This window comes from Hemibagrus wyckioides, linkage group LG29 (genome assembly GCF_019097595.1).
Source record: "Hemibagrus wyckioides isolate EC202008001 linkage group LG29, SWU_Hwy_1.0, whole genome shotgun sequence".
Lineage (NCBI taxonomy): Eukaryota > Metazoa > Chordata > Actinopteri > Siluriformes > Bagridae > Hemibagrus > Hemibagrus wyckioides.
In genome coordinates this window covers 15,944,428-15,961,689 of record NC_080738.1, presented here as the reverse complement: position 1 = coordinate 15,961,689, position 17,262 = coordinate 15,944,428, and the positions used below count along the sequence as shown (strand labels likewise).

The window sequence follows — 17,262 nt, the reverse complement described above, 5'->3', positions numbered from 1 at the left end:
GTAGTGAGTGTGTGTTAGGATTGTGATGAGTGTGTAGTTGTAGTGAGTGTGTGTTAGGATTGTGATGAGTGTGTAGTTGTAGTGAGTGTGTGTTAGGATTGTGATGAGTGTGTAGTTGTAGTGAGTGTGTGTTAGGATTGTGATGAGTGTGTAGTTGTAGTGAGTGTGTGTTAGGATTGTGATGAGTGTGTAGTTGTAGTGAGTGTGTGTTAGGATTGTGATGAGTGTGTAGTTGTAGTGAGTGTGTGTTAGGATTGTGATGAGTGTGTAGTTGTAGTGAGTGTGTGTTAGGATTGTGATGAGTGTGTAGTTGTAGTGAGTGTGTGTTAGGATTGTGATGAATGTGTAGTTGTAGTGAGTGTGTGTTAGGATTGTGATGAGTGTGTAGTTGTAGTGAGTGTGTGTTAGGATTGTGATGAGTGTGTAGTTGTAGTGAGTGTGTGTTAGGATTGTGATGAGTGTGTAGTTGTAGTGAGTGTGTGTTAGGATTGTGATGAGTGTGTAGTTGTAGTGAGTGTGTGTTAGGATTGTGATGAGTGTGTAGTTGTAGTGAGTGTGTGTTAGGATTGTGATGAGTGTGTAGTTGTAGTTCCAGTGTTTGGTGTAAATAAAGCTGCTGATTGGTCAGCTGCTGTAAATCCTGATCTTACGTGGGTTCTGGATTTTGACGGTGGAGTCGGGTTCAGGATGCTGCTTGTGGATCACCTGTGTGCAGATCTGCTCCGTCAAAATCTGGAAAAACAACAAACAAACAAACAAACAAACAAACAAACAAATAAATAAATAAATCAGGATTAAAGCAAAGTCTTCAGTTAGAATCATCTCTCAGGTGAAAACTCGAGTTTAAGATTTGACATTACATCACTGAAAAATCAGCCTTTGCTTTTAGGTTTGGGGTATTTATGAGCAATGGGGTATTTGTTTTGGTATTTTCATTCATTAACAGGGAGGTGGATATTTATTTTTGTGTTTTAGGGGTACTTAGTAGCGAGGGGGTATTTGTTTTGGGGTATTTAGTGCATTTAGCTGTGAGGGGGTATTTGTTTTGGGGTATATATCAGTAAGGGGTATTTGGGGTATTGAGCTGGAGGGGGTGTTTGTCTTTATTGGTATTTAGTCGTGAGGAGAGGTTGTCTTTGGGATATTTAGCAGAGAGGGGGTGTTTGGGGTATTTAGCTGGAGGGGGTGTTTGTCTTTAGGGTATTTAGCAGTGAAAGGTATTTGGGATATTTAGCAGTGAGGGGGTGTTTGGGGCATTTAGCAGTGAGGGAGGATGTTTGGGGTATTTAGCAGTGAGGAAGTATTTAGCAGTTAGGGGGTATTTATCAGTGAAGCGGGATATTTGGGGTATTTATCAGTGAGGGGTGTATATGAGCTCGGACCTCGAACAGGACGTTGTAGGTGGTCATGGAGAACTGAGTGGAGTGCAGGAGGAGCCGTTCAGTCAGGAGAGAAAACAAACTGTGACTCAGCATCACTTCAGACTTCCTCCTGGAACAGGAAATGACATCACAGACTTCAGAAATCACAATCAACACCACTCTGGTTTCCAAAAATTTTTTTTTAAAGTTTTTTTAATTGAAATTTATTCCACGGAGAGAATGAGAGAGAGAAACGTGAGAAAACGAGAAATTGTGAGAAAACGTGAGAAAAAGTGAGAAAACGTCTGAAATCGTTAGAAAACTTAAGAAAACGTGAAAGACTTGAAAAAGTGTGAGAAATCGTGAGAAAACATGAGAAATCGTGAGAAAACAAGAAATTGTGAGAAAACGTGAGAAAACGAGAAATTGTGAGAAAACGTGAGAAAACGAGAAAACGTGAGAAAATGAGAAATTATGAGAAAACGTGAGAAAACAAGAAAACGCGAGAAAACGAGAAATTGTGAGAAAACGTGAGAAAACAAGAAAACGCGAGAAAATGAGAAATTGTGAGAAAACGTGACAAAACAAGAAAACGTGAGAAAACGAGAAATTGTGAGAAAACATGAGAAAACAAGAAAACGTGAGAAATTGTGAGAGAAATGTGAGAAAACGTGAGAATGTGAGAGAGAAATGTGAGAAAACGTGAGAATGAGAGAGAAATGTGAGAAAACGTGAGAATGAGAGAGAAATGTGAGAAATCATGAGAATGAGAGAGAGAAACGTGAGACACTGACTTGGGCTGTAAATGGCGGAGGAAATAACCCAGGACCTTCAGAGCCTGCACTCGAATCCCTTCACTCTTAGACGCCAAGAGTTTGTAAATCACCCTGTGTACAAAACACACACACACACATATATACACACAGACACACACACACACACACACATATACACACAGACACACACACACACACACATATACACACAGACACACACAAACACACATATATACACACAGACACACACACACACACATACACACAGACACACACACACACACACACACACATATACACACAGACACACACAAACACACATATATACACACAGACACACACACACACACATACACACAGACACACACACATACACACAGACACACACACATATATACACACAGACACACACACACACACACACATACACACAGACACACACACACATATACACACAGACACACACACACACACACACACACACAGACACACACACACATATATACACACAGACACACACACACACACACACACACAGACACACACACACACACACATATATACACACAGACACACACACACATATATACACACAGACACACACACACACACACACACACATATATACACACATATATACACACAGACACACACACACATATATACACACAGACACACACACACATATATACACACAGACACACACACACATATACACACAGACACACACACACACACACACATATATACACACAGACACACACACACACACACATATATACACACAGACACACACACACATATATACACACAGACACACACACACATATATACACACAGACACACACACACACACACACATATATACACACAGACACACACACACATATATACACACATATATACACACAGACACACACACATTAAAAAAAGGAAAAAATGTTAAAAGCTGTGTATTAAAACCACACAGAGTTTAGATGATGTACAGTTCATAAAAACATCACTAAAAAGGGGAAATATTACATTTAAAAAATTAAAATAATTAAACCATCAACTTTTAATCAGTTTTTAATTAATGAAAAAAAAGGTAAACATTTTTTATTCATTCTTCCTTTATATTTTCATTATTTCTAATTTGGTCGACTTTATAACTGATATACAACTGATTTGTAAAAAGACATTTTGTATTTATTTTTATTCACTAAATATCATTAAGTATTAAGTAAAAGCTTTGAAATAACTTCTTTTATTAATAATTAAAACATAAATAATTAAAATACATTTTATTTCAGTGACTTAATTACTGTAATTATGTTTTAAATAAAAAAAATTAAAAATATTTTATTTATTATGTTTTAGTTCATTCTTGTAGTATGTTTTAAATAAATAAAAAAATAATAAATAAAATATATTTTTATGTCAGTTTAAATAAATAAAAAATACATATATAAATATTTTATTTTAATGATTTAGTTAATTAGTGTAGTTATGTTTTTGTTTTTAAAAAAAATCCTTTTATTTCAATGGTTTACTTCATTATTGTAATATGTTTTAAATAAATAAAATAAAATATATATCTTTTTATTCTAATTATTAAGTTTATTATTGTTGTATGTTTTCAAGAAATCAATAATAATAATATATATTTTTATTTCATTGATTTAATTATGTTTTAAGTTAAAAAAAAACAAATAAAATATTTTTTTGTTTGTTATTGTAGTATGTTTTAAATAAATAAACATCAAATAAATATATTTTTTATTTCAGTGATTTAGGTAATTAGTGTAGTTATGTTTTAACTAAAAACAAATAAGTAATACATTTTTATTTCTATGTTTTAGTTCATTACTGTAGTATGTTTCAAATAAATATAAATGAAATAAATAAAACACATTTTTATTTGAATGGCTTGGAATAATTAGCATACTTCTAAATAAAAAAAAATAAATGAATAAAATACATTTTATTTCATTAGTTTAGGTAGTTAGTTTAATTATGTTGTAAATAAAGAATGAATAAATAAAAGACATTTTATTACAGTGGTTTAATTCATTAGTGAACTTATGTTCTTAGTAAAAAAAAATACATTTTTAGATGTATTTTTTTTTACAAGTTTTAGATGGTTCTTGTAGTGTTTTAAATAACAAATAAATAAATAAAATATATTTTTTTATTTCAATGATGTAGTTAATTAATGTAGTAAAAATATAAAATAAAATACATTTTTGTTTCAATGTTTAAGGTCATTATTGTAGTGTATTTTAAATAAATTAAATAAATAAAACATTTTATTTCAATTGCTCAACAGTTAATTAGCATAGTTGCAAATAAACAAATTAAATTAATAAAAATACATGTTATATTATATTTTATATTATATTAAAACAAAAAAGGTTTTGTTAGAAGTACTCATTTACATTTTTAGTTATAAACAAGTTTCCGGTAATTATTTAATAATTATATTTTAGTTTTTGTGTGCGTGTCATGTTTTGTTTTGTTTTTTAAAAAGAGAGAAATAAATATTTATATTATATTATATAATAAAAAATATTTAATATTAATTTATATTTATATTATATAATTATTTGACATATAATATATGATATAAAATATTTTAAAATACACTTTGATAAAATAATGCATATTAAATGATTGTAAAATAAATATTTCACATTACGTTATGTTAAACATCTGAAATGCCTTAAGAGTAAAACATTGCCAAAAACGTCATACATACTTTCATATATTATTTTTTAAAAATAAGTTTTTAAATAATTTTTTTTTAAAACTCCTGTAACTCTTTCTCCCGGTGACCTCGACTCAAACCAAACCCTTCTCCTGACTGGTGCTTGTGCGATAGAAGTGTGTGATGGAAGTGTGTTTTTATGGGTGTTGTCAGCTCTGAAATGAACATTATAGCTGGGGGTTTTACACGCCGAGCGCTCCAGACGCCCCCCGCTAGCCTGAACTTTTAACTCCGCGTCTATAAAGGAAAGTATGCACAGCGTGGATTAAAACAAAAGCAGCCTGTGAGCTTTCCTTTAACCCAGAGTCTGCACTCCTTCACTTAAATTACACTTTAGCTTTAAAAGGGGAAACACACACTCTTACACACACCTTCAGAACACATTAGCGCAGCTCCACACTAAACCAGAGCTGTAACTAAATATCTGAGTAACAATCTCCATCGAGACGCTCAGGATTATTGTACGGAGGTGTAGTTAATGCTGTCACAATAAACGCGCTGTCTTTTTGTTATGTTTTGTTGTTTGTACACTTATTTATCATATACTTTACACACTTATACACTGTTTTGTGTCACCTCCAGCTCTAGAGCATCTATACACGCTTATTATGCACTGCTCTTATATCAGGTTGCTAGGCAACACGAACATGACTTACAGACGGAACGTAACCTGGCTTCAGCGTAACCGTCTGACCGCCGCATTCGTTTACACATTCGTTTATTCGTTGTCTATCTATCTATCTATCTATCTATCTATCTATCTATCTATCTATCTATCTACCTACCTACCTACCTACCTACCTACCTACCTATCCATCCATGCACCCATCCATCTATCTATCAATTTAATAAATAGCTTCAAATAATTATTAAGTAACTATAGGACCTTCAAATGTATAAAGAAATATATTTCAATTTATTTATTTCTTTATTTAATTACTTACTCATTCAACCAAAAACTATTTATTCATTTATGTGTTTAATTAACCAAAAACTATTTATTTATTAACTGTTTATTTATCCAACTAAAAACTGTTCGTTTATTTATTTGTTTGTTTATTCAACCAAAAACTATTTATTTAACAAAAATTATTTATTTTTGTAATTAAAAACTATTTAGTTATTCAACTAAAAACTATTTACTTATTAGTTTAATTATTTATTTAACCAAAAACTATTTATCCATTTATTTATTCATTCAACCAAAAACAATTTACTTAATAATTTATTTATTTATTAAATATATTTATGTATTTATCCAGCCATATTTTGAGAATTATAATGAATAAATGAATAAAAAAGTATTTTTTTTTACTTTTTATATATAATGTTTTGTTTATCGCAAAATGACAGAAGTGCATTATTTCTCGACATAATGTCCACTTTCTTTCAGCGCAAATGCCCCAGCATGAAACGGGTCAAAATAAGTTCTACAGCAAATTTCTGTGGTACTTTAACATGTTCATTTCTGGCCTGGTTTGTATCTGCCTCTGAGACCACACTGGACCTCTGAGCTGAAAGCAGGATAATGAGGAGAGCAGCAGATGAAGACGGTTTGTTCTCACCGGATGCCGTTACGCTGATCGAACGCCTGCACCATGGAGCTCGGGTGTTCGGACATCAACGCCACCAGCAGCTGCAGGACGTCCATCAGGTTATCATCCTGCGTCACAGAAAACACACACACACACAAATACACACACAAACACACACACATCACATCCGTGACATGAAGACGAGACACCAAGAGGAAATGATCATGATTCATACTGTATTTCAGATTTAATAACCAAAGGAGATACACAGCTACACTACATTCACTCAGGAGTGTTCCTAAGTGTGTTTTACCTTTTATAAGAGTGTGTGTGTGTGTGAGTGATAGAGAGAGAGAGAGAGAGAGAGAGAAAGAGAGAGAGAGAGAGAGAGAGAGAGAGAGAGAGAGAAAACAAACATACTGATTACTGAGCAAAGAGAACTCTGGACATAGTACTGGTGTCAGGAAATACTAAATTAATGTGTGTGTGTGTGTGTGAGAGAGAGAGAGAGAGAGAGAGAGAGAGAGAAAGAGAGAGAGAGAAAGAGACAGAGAAAGATAGAAATAGAGAGAGAAAGAAAGAGAGAGAAAGAGACAGAGAAAGATAGAAATAGAGAGAGAAAGAAAGAGAGAGAGAGAAAGAGAGAGAGAAAGAGAGAGAGAGAGAGAGAGACTGAAAGAAAGCTGACTAATTAAAGAGAATTTATTGCAGCTTAAAGTTTGAACTCAGAAGACAGAAGAAAGTGTGTGTATTTTTCAGACTTGGGCGCCATCTAGAGGAGAAAAATCTGAAGATTAAAAATATTTTTGCCTGAATTGATCCCAGTGTCTCGTGTGTGTATGTGTGTGTGTGTGTGTGTGTGTGTGTGTGTTACCTCGTGCATAGTCAGCAGGTAGTTTAAGATGCTCTGCAGCTCATCCTCCTTCACTCCCGAGTCCTGAAGTTCAGACGAGTGAAATATTTTTATATTAATGACAGATATTACTCCCATCAGCAGTACTAACAGTAACAGTAGCAGGTTTCAGTAGTGATGGTTGTTATATTAGTAACAGCAGAAGTACTGGTGTTGTAGTATCTGTAGTGGGTAGTAGACATAGTTTAAGTAGGGTTATTATTAGTAGTAGTAGTATTAAGTTAATACAGTAGAGTATTATTAGTACAGAAGCAGTACTAGAAGCTAGTGCTAGAAATAGAAACAGTAAGATTATATACAGACACTATATTACCAAAAGTATTGGGACACTGAGTTGAGTTGTTTTTCAGGGGTTGGACTCGGCCCCTTAGTTCCAGTGAAAGGAACTCTTAATGCTTCAGCTTCATACCAAGACATTTTGGACAATTTCATGCTCTTTGTGGGAACAGTTTGGGGATGACCCCTTCCTGTTCCAACATGACTGTACACCAGTGACCAAAGCAAGGTCCATAAAGACATGGATGAGTGAGTTTGGTGTGGAGGAACTTCACTGGCCTGCACAGAGTCCTGACCTCAACCCCATAGAACACCTTTGGGATGAATTAGAGCGGAGACTGTGAGACAGGCCAAAAGTTTTGGGACGTCTGTCTACATGCACATGAATGTAATATGGAGTTGTCCCGCCCTTTACAGCTATAACAGCTTCAACTCTTCTGGGAAGGATTTCCACAAGGTTTAGGAGTGTGTTTATGGGAATTTCTGACCATTCCTCTAGAAGTACATTTGTGAGGTCAGGCACTGATGTTGGACGAGAAGGTCTGTCTCACAGTCTCCACTCTAATTCATATCAAAGGTGTTCTGAAGCATTGAGTTCCTTTCACCGGAACTAAGGGGCCGAGCCCAACCCCTGAAAAACAATACCTGACTTTTGGCAATACAGTGTAGATAGATAGATAATAGAAAATAGTGTTAATAGTTGTAGCAGGATTTAGAGTAGTAAGATGATGATAATAAATGAGGGTGGGATCAGTAGATCAGTGCTAGTGTTAAGATTATTATTTATATATTGTTCCTGTATGTACAGGTAAAGAGATTGGCACAGTGAACGCTCACATGGTGACTTTATTAAAACAAAATAAACTAACACGGAAATTCAGACGTAGAAAAACAGATAACTGTACAAAGATCATGTGAAAAAGGGTTTAAGGGTTAATTTGTGTGAATAAGAATTTGTATAAGTTTGTATAAATGTGTGTGTGCGTGTCACCTTCATGATGAGCTGCTTGACGAAGAGAAGCAGGAACGCTCTGAGAGAGAGGATCTCCTTCTGATTGGGCCTCGGACCATCTACAGTCCAAACACACACACACACAGTTACTAATGTTGCTGCGTAGTTGTTTCCTACATGTTTATTATGTTTTCCATTATATGGATAGAGCAATATTCATTTTTCTGTTGCTGGGTTACAAGATGGACCTGGAAACCCATATATGGGCATGATATTAGTCAAATCTATAGGAAACCCATATATGGGCATAAAGTTAGAGTTTAACGATCTCTACTGAGTGTGAAACATAGAATAAATGTAGGTGAATGTATCGTGTGTGTGTGTGTGTGTATACCGAGGCCTTTAGGTATCACACCGCTGCGGTCCTGTGGATTCACCACCCAGTAATAGTATTTAAGCGTGTGCATGACCTGTAGCACGGTTCCCACCCGGCGCACGGCGTTGTAGATCGTCACTGTGCTGATGAACTCCGTGGCCAAGTACGTGTACAAGACCTGCTGCACCTAAACACACACACACACACTTTATTAGTTTTTCTGTCATTCAAAAGCTTTATGTTAAACATCAGTATCTACTAGCTTATAACATATAAATTAGCTAACCATCTAACCACTAGCTAACATCATGATTAGTGGTCTATTAACAAACATACATTTTTCCTTAATAGAATAAAAAATAATGTGTGTATTATTAGTGTATTATGCAAATGAGGTCCATTCATGAGGTCTGTGATGCAAATGAGGACCTAATTAGCTTTTTGCAGAAAAATAAATCAATGATCAGATTAAATGAGCATTACTGTTAATATGGCTCATTAGTATCAGTGCGCACACACACACACACACAGCTCTAACGAAATTACAAGAGCAAATCAATCAGCATCATTCTGCATCACATCACCACATCATGTATCACGTCTAGTGCTGTGTCTCTGTGTGTGTGTGTGTGTGTGTGTGAGAAAGAGTGTGACATCTAGCTCACCTTGGCTGGTGTGTGTATCCAGATGGCCGGGTTGAACAGGATGTGATCACACAGCTGTTTGAGCAGTAAGATGCCGTTGGGCAGGTTACTCAGATACCGAGCAAATGACAAGACGATGTCCAGCACGGGCCTCGTTACATGGACTTTGGAAGACTACACACACACACACACACACACACACACATTAGTCTGGTTATTCATATTATTTTCTATCATCATCATCTAGCAGAACATTAGCATAAACATTTGGCCAGCAAAATTTTAGCAGAACCTCAGCCTCATGCTGTGGAACGAGTCTCAGCGTGAGGTCAGTATTAATTCAGCACAACGCTCCGGAGCTGAAATACAGAGTGCAACAACTCCGCAAGGGACGGGGGACTGAACTCAAACAGCGGTCCAGTACCAATAACCAGTACTTGGCACTCGACTGGGAAACACGTGTTTTACCCATAATGCACTGTGAGTCAGAAACACTAACAAGTAGAAGAAACACAAATAGTAGCAGTGGTAGTAATAACAGTAGTACTAAGAGTAGCAGTGGTAGTAATAACAGTAGTACTAAGAGTAGCAGTGGTAGTAATAACAGTAGTACTAAGAGTAGCAGTGGTAGTAATAACAGTAGTACTAAGAGTAGCAGTGGTAGTAATAACAGTAGTAATAAGAGTAGCAGTGGTAGTAATAACAGTAGTAATAAGAGTAGCAGTGGTAGTAATAACAGTAGTAATAAGAGTAGCAGTGGTAGTAATAACAGTAGTAATAAGAGTAGCAGTAGTAGTAATAAGAGAAGCAGTGGTAGTAATAACAGTAGTGACAGTATTAACAGTAGTACTAAGAGAAGCATAATAAGTAATAATAGTATAAGTAGTAGTAGTAGAGGTAGTAATAGTAGTAGTAGTAACAGTGGATACAGCAGCAGTAGTAATAGTAGTAATAGCAGCGGTAGTAATAGTAATGGAAACAGTAATGGTAATAGTAGTCGTAGCAATAGTAATAGAAATAGTAATAGTGGTAGTAGAAGTAGTAGTAATAGTAGTACTGGTAATAGTAATACTAATAGTAAGAGCAGTATTAGTAGTATTAATAGTGATAGTAGTATTAGTAGTAATAGTAGTAGTAGTGTTAGTTATTGATATTGAGCTCCTGAACTAGCAGGCAGACTGTAAGCCACCAGGATGACGTTATAAACCCTGCTCATACAGGATGTGTTAATTAATCCGGAGAGAACACACACACACAAACACGCACACACGGTACTCCAAGGCTTACTCTCTGTTCCATATTAGTGTGTGAGAAATATGGCGACCGCGCTGACTGACCTTCTCCAGAGAGTAGCCGATGACGAGGAAGCCCTTACAGGTGAGCATCTGCTCCTGCATCGCTACGGACAACTTCAACAACTCCAACAGGAAGGACAGCAGAGTGCAGCTGGAACACAGCACAGAGGAGGAGATGATGGTGGTGGTGATGATGATGATGATTATTATTATTATTGTGTGTGTGTGTGTGCGTGTGTGCGTGTATTTACGAGACAGAGATGTCTGGCTCTTCACTGTTCGGCTGCACAAAGTCCAGCTGAGTGAAGAGAGGGAAAAGAACCTGCACTCCTCCGATGGAGTGAACAGCACTCTGAACCGAGTGAGTGACCACAGCCTTCACATCCTATTGACAGACAGAGACAGAGAGAGAGAGAGAGAGAGAGAGAGAGAGAAAGAAAGAGAGAGAGAGGAATATATTTTATATTTTTACCACTTACAGTTACTCAGAACACAGGATGTGAGAAAGAGGAAGTGTGTGTGTGTGTGTTACCTGCAGCATCAGAGCATGAGGAGAGTGTATGAAGATGGATGGGTTGTCCCTGGGTGATGACTCGAGGCACAGCTGGGCGTCTGTAGCTCGAGGGTTGTAGGCGAAGGCGATGCTGCTGCTCAGTTTGCCGTCATACAGCAGAGATTTATGATGATCTGCAAACAGCAGGTCGCTTTCTGCTCTATACTTAAACACACCCTGAGAGATGGAGAGAGCAAGAGGGAGAGAGAGAGAGAGGAGAGATGAAGACAGGATGAGATAGAGAGATGTAGAGTGAGAGTAAAATAGAGAGACATAGAGGGAGAGAAGGAGAGACAGGGACAAGGAGAGATAAAGAGAGAGATGGAGGAAAGAAGAGAGAGGAGAGAGAGGGGTGGATGGAAAGGTGTAGAAAGGGAGAGAGAGAGAGAGATTTACAAATGAGGTTCAAAAAGTCATACATTTAGGATTGGTTCTGATACTGTTAGTGTGTGTGTGTGTGTGTTACCTTGTAGGAGGGGCCTAACTGATAGATGGCGAAGATCTGAGCGGCGTTGAGGGCATCGTTGAAAAGATACACCGCCCCCATCTGACCGCAAAACACACGGTTAGCATCCGCCGTCTCCGCCGAGCCCAGAAAACATTTATCAAACGTCTGTTCATGAGAGAGAGAGAGAGAGAGAGAGAGATAGAGAGAAAACAAAAAATTAGGCATGGTTTAAAATACTTTAATTTTATATATATATTTAATAATTACTAATACAGACACTGTGAAGTAGGTGTGGCCTGTGTGCCTGTCACTGGCTTGTTTGTCTATCAGACCTACTAAAGTGGGCGAGGCTGGTGTGCCAACCAACACAGTAAAATGGGTGGGGCTTCAGTGTCTGTCACTCAGTGAAGTGGGCGTGGCTTGTGTGTTTGTCACTCAGTGAAGTGGGCGTGGCTTGTGTGTCTGTCACTCAGTGAAGTGGGCGTGGCTTCTGTGTCTGTCACTCAGTGAAGTGGGCGTGGCTTATGTGTCTGTCACTCAGTGAAGTGGGCGTGGCTTGTGTGTCTGTCACTGACTTATGTGTCTGTCAGACATACTAAAATGGGTATGGTTTGTGTGTGCCGCCCAACTCAGTGAAGTGGGTGTGGCTTGTTTGTCTGTAAGACCCACTAAAGTCGGTGTGGCTTGTGTGTCTAAGACCGAGTGAAGTGGGCGTGGCTTGTGTGTCTGTCAGAGCCACAAAAGTAGGCGTGGCTTGTGTGTCTGTAAGACCCAGTGAAATGGGCATTGCTTGTGTGTCTGTCAGAGCCACAAATGTGGGCGTGGCTTGTGTGTCTGTAAGACCCAGTGAAATGGGCATGGCTTGTGTGTCTGTCAGAGCCACAAAAGTGGGCGTGGCTTACATCGCTGGTGTTGACAAACCACGTGATCTCTCCATAAGATGCCAGCTCTCCGTTCACGTAGCAGCTGATTTCACTGTTCTTCCAGCGATGGTAGATATGCACAATGGTCACCATGTACCACTGTAACACACACACACACACCACCAAATATTTTAAATCTCTAGTCATCTTCTTCATATCAGATGGCATCACTTCGTCTTGTGGTTGATTATTTTCCTATAAACTCGTGTGTTTTATTCCTTTGTGTTGAAACGCTTTACCTTCTGAGGTTTGAAGTCGAACTTGACGCAGTGCTGGAATCCTTTCCCTTTGGCCTTTAGGGCAGTAACGATCAGACATCCACCAACAAAATGAGCCGAATATCCCATACCCTTACTGGTCCGAAAACTGGGACAGAAAGACGGATAATGTCAGAAAGCGTGGAAAATATATTTAAACATTTATCTTTCAGTTCTACATTTAAAAAAATCAATAGTGTTTGGGACACAGCCATTTATTTATAGTGTTAGAACGGCATCTCTTTATATATATGTGTGTGTGTGTGTGTGTGTGTGTGTGTATGAGAACGAGATTAAGTGTGAGGGAGAGAGGGAGAGAGACAGAGTGTCAGAGAGACAGAGACAAAGAACGAGAGAGAGAGAGAGAGAGAGAGAGAGAGAGAGAGAGAGAGAGAGAGAGAGAAAAAGAGAGAAAAAGAGAGTGAGAGAGAAAGAAAAAGAGAGAGTGAGAGAGAGACAGAGAGTGAGAGCGAGACAGAGAGAGAGAGAGGGAGACAGAGAGAGACAAAGAGAACGAGAGTGAGAGAGAGAGAGACTCACCAGTACAGGTAAGGCTTGTCTTTATCTACGTTCATGTTGTTAATGGGATCCAGCCGTAGCCAGGTGTGGAAGGTGAAGCCATTCTGGTACGGCCATTTAGCGATGGGTGGAAGTGCTATAGCCTGACACACACACACACACACACACACACACTTTGTGATGATTTGGGCTTGTACAACATCACATTTCCTAATAATAGACATTTAGATGCAGCCTAAAGGCTAAAGGTTAACGGTCATGGTTTTTGTGATGCACTCACCGCTGCACTCTTTCCAGGAAAAGTGAAGAAGGCGTCAGGGCCGGAGTGATGGGCCATGGACTTCAACACCGAGAGCAGCTTCACAGCATGAGGAGGCTGGAGGAAGAGACCATGTAAACAGGAGGAGAGAGGAAAATATAAAAGAAGAACAAGTGAGGGAGAGGAACAATTGGAGAGGAAGCAGGAGGAGAACATATGAGGAGAAGAAGAGAGGAAAATGGAATTGAGGGAGAGGAAGAAAACAAAAGAGGAAGAGGAGGGGGAAAGGTAAGAGGAAAATGTGAGAGCAGGAAGGGAGAAAAATGAGAGAGAGAGAGAGAGAGACAGAGAGAGAGAGAGAGAGAGAGAGAGAGTATGAAAGACAATAAAAGGATGGGAATGAGGAAGAGGAGGAGGAGGAAGAAAGGTAGGAGGTAGAAATACAGTAAGAGGATGGAGAAAAGAAGAGAGATAGAGGGAGAATGAGGAAGAATGAATGGATGAGAATTAAGCAGAAAGAAAGGAAGAGGAGAAAAAGAAAAAGAAAAGAAAGGAGAAAAAATCATCATGTCAGTCTCTGCAGAGTTCTGTACCAGAGTCTCAGACTCAGCATTAATATTTCTTTTATTCATTATAAATCAGTAAATGGAATGGAATGAAGGGATGAAGTGGAGAGATGCGTACCCACTGTCCTTTCTCTCCCTGGAGTTTACTGAAATAAAGCTTCAGCTCCTTCACTGTGATGCTGTAACTTGCCAAAACACCCAACATGTCCACCAGCAGGTCTGGGAGACAGACAGAGAGACAGACTGATCATGAGAGAGACCACTGACTACGTCTCTCAGCCTCAGACACCACTCCTCCGTCCTCAGCGTCTTACCTGCGATCATGTTGTCCGCTCTGTCTATCCTCTGCAGGACAAGTGTGATGAGACCCACGTCGGTGCAGGCCTGCATGTTCCTCACGCTCTTCTTCAGAACAGCCGTGAACATGCTCCACACCTCGGCCTGACACGTCACCTCACACTTATCCAACAGGTCCACCATACACGTGATGCTCTCCGTCTCCTGGATGATGAAGTTCATCTCCAGGTCAAACTGACCGCCGACCAGCTGCACAGAGATGGAGACGTAGAGAGAGACACAGAGAGAGACAGAGAGAGAGATGTAGAGGTATAGAGAGACACAGAAAGAGAGATATAGAGAAAGACAAAGAAAGAGAGACAGTTAGAGCCACATGAAAGAAAGAGACACAGCAAGTGACACGGGGAAGACAGAGGGGGAGAGAGAGAGAGGGAGACACAAGGAGAGAGACACAGAAAGAGACACACAGAGAGACACAGAGGGAGACAGAAGGAGGGACACAGAGGGGGAGACAGAGACAGAAGGAGGGACAGAGGGAGACACAGACAGAAGGAGGGAGACGCAGAGAGACACAGCAAAAGACACAAGGAGAGAGACAGAGAGAGACACAGAAGGAGACAGAGAGAGACACAAGGAGGGAGAGAGAGAGAGAGAGAGAGAGAGAGAGACACAGAGTTAAACACCGAACAGTTCCTCATATGTATCATCATCAGTGTAAACCCAGTTCAGCCCGTGGGTCAGTCTCTGTGATCATGTGATGGTGAGACACGACTAGTGAGGAGAATCAGAAAAGACACTACACTGGGTGAAACAGATTAGAGACTAAATAATAAAGTCAATAATATCAATCAGAGTAATATCAATAAATAAATAAATACATGTAAGGTAAACATGCAAATAAATAAATAATAGAGATTGGTCAGAAACACAGAGAAGCTGAACTGAATCATTTCTGCTGTGTGACTGATACCTTTTTGAGATATATGGCTGGTTGCCATGGTTACACTTTGTACCTTCTTTTTTTTTAATTACCTCAAAGGGTTAAAGTTTTTACCCCACATCTTCCTGTCACTGCCCTCTATCACCTCTAATAGAAAAAAACACAGATAAATATTGAACCTCACACAAATCTAATCTAAATCTAATCAAGGCTCATACAGAAAGAGTCACACCCTGACCGGTGGTCAGCTTTATCTGAATGGAATGCTGTACAGGAAGTGGGGTGCAGCAAACAGGAAGTGGCTCTGGTTAAGAAAGATTTAAAAGGAAAACAGAAGCCTGGAGTTGGCCGGAGCTTCACTTCTCCTCTTCTACTTGATGATTTATTAATCTGAGAGAAGTGTGGAGTGAACATCACGCCTGTACTTATTAATCTGACACACTTACAAATTAACACCAGACCTGAAGTGTACAGCTGCAGGGACCGGGTTCGTTTAGAGGTGCTATTATATATACACTGATCAGGCATAACATTATGACCACCTGCCTCATATTGTGTTGGTCCTGACCCGTCCTGCACTGTGTATTCTGACCCCTTTCTATCAGAACCAGCATTAACTTCTTCAGCAGTTTGATCAACAGTAGCTCGTCTGTTGGATCGGATCACACGGTCCAGCCTTCACTCCCCACGTCCATCAATGAGCCTCGACCGACCATGACCCCGTCTCCGGTTCACCACTGTTCCTTCCTTGGACCACTTTTGATAGATACTGACCACTGCAGACCGGGAACACCCCACAAGAGCTGCAGTTTTGGATGTTCTGATCCAGTGGTCTAGCCTTCACAATTTGGTCCTTCATCAAACTCAAAGCTCAAATCCTTACTCTTGTCCATTTTTCCTGCTTCTAACATCAACTTTGAGGACAAAATGTTCACCTGCTGCCTAATATATCCCACCCACTAACAGGTGCCATGATGAGGAGATCATCAGTGTTAATCACTTCACCGGTCACTGCTCACAGTGTTATACCTGATCAGGTGTACAGTACATACTGTATGTAGTTCTGTATGTTTCATCATTTTTTTGGTCAAATGACGCTGTGTGTATGAGCCACAAAGTAAGAAATAAATACTGTTTACTGTTGCCATGGTGACGTGACCTTTACAATGATCAGAGTAGGATTTTTTTTTTTTTGTAAATTCACCAACATCGTCATCACTGGACGATACGTCGGTAACCGTATGTAAGATGATGTTGAGTTTCTCGAAGGATTTGTGAAGCTTTAGGAACGATTCATGGTGAAATATCTGCACTTCCACTAGCAGCTATAAAAATCTGGTCTGAGGCTGAACACAGCCCGTGCTTCCTGGTGGATAATGTCTTCCTGTGTTGTCTTGGAGAAGGTCCACATGGTTCTGCTTCCTTCAGATACGGAGTGTGTGATGAGACGAGTCACACCGAGACTTCCTGCTTTTCACCGCCACCCACCAGAGCGCTCACGGACAAGGACACAGGAAAAACGTTCACGTGATAATGTTTATAGTTTAATATTCACACGTTCACGTGATAATGTTTATAGTTTAATATTCACACGTTCATGTGATAATGTTTATAGTTTAATATTCA

General features: G+C 38.9%; 1 protein-coding gene across 1 annotated transcript in view; it reads right to left on the bottom strand.

The window, feature by feature from the left end:
• lrba (LPS responsive beige-like anchor protein) overlaps nt 1-17,262 on the bottom strand; it is a 226,494-nt gene that overhangs the window by 193,957 nt on the left and 15,275 nt on the right. The window contains exons 3-20 of the mRNA XM_058384588.1: nt 14,714-14,945; nt 14,518-14,618; nt 13,855-13,950; nt 13,596-13,717; nt 13,038-13,164; nt 12,778-12,897; nt 11,894-12,040; nt 11,407-11,604; nt 11,126-11,259; nt 10,917-11,025; nt 9,601-9,753; nt 8,954-9,122; nt 8,599-8,678; nt 7,293-7,355; nt 6,449-6,546; nt 2,156-2,248; nt 1,383-1,491; nt 651-732 (exon numbers count right to left, since the gene is read on the bottom strand). Of these exons, the coding sequence (XP_058240571.1) occupies nt 651-732; nt 1,383-1,491; nt 2,156-2,248; nt 6,449-6,546; nt 7,293-7,355; nt 8,599-8,678; nt 8,954-9,122; nt 9,601-9,753; nt 10,917-11,025; nt 11,126-11,259; nt 11,407-11,604; nt 11,894-12,040; nt 12,778-12,897; nt 13,038-13,164; nt 13,596-13,717; nt 13,855-13,950; nt 14,518-14,618; nt 14,714-14,945 (2,233 nt within the window). The remainder of the gene's footprint in view (nt 1-650; nt 733-1,382; nt 1,492-2,155; nt 2,249-6,448; nt 6,547-7,292; nt 7,356-8,598; nt 8,679-8,953; nt 9,123-9,600; nt 9,754-10,916; nt 11,026-11,125; nt 11,260-11,406; nt 11,605-11,893; nt 12,041-12,777; nt 12,898-13,037; nt 13,165-13,595; nt 13,718-13,854; nt 13,951-14,517; nt 14,619-14,713; nt 14,946-17,262) is intronic.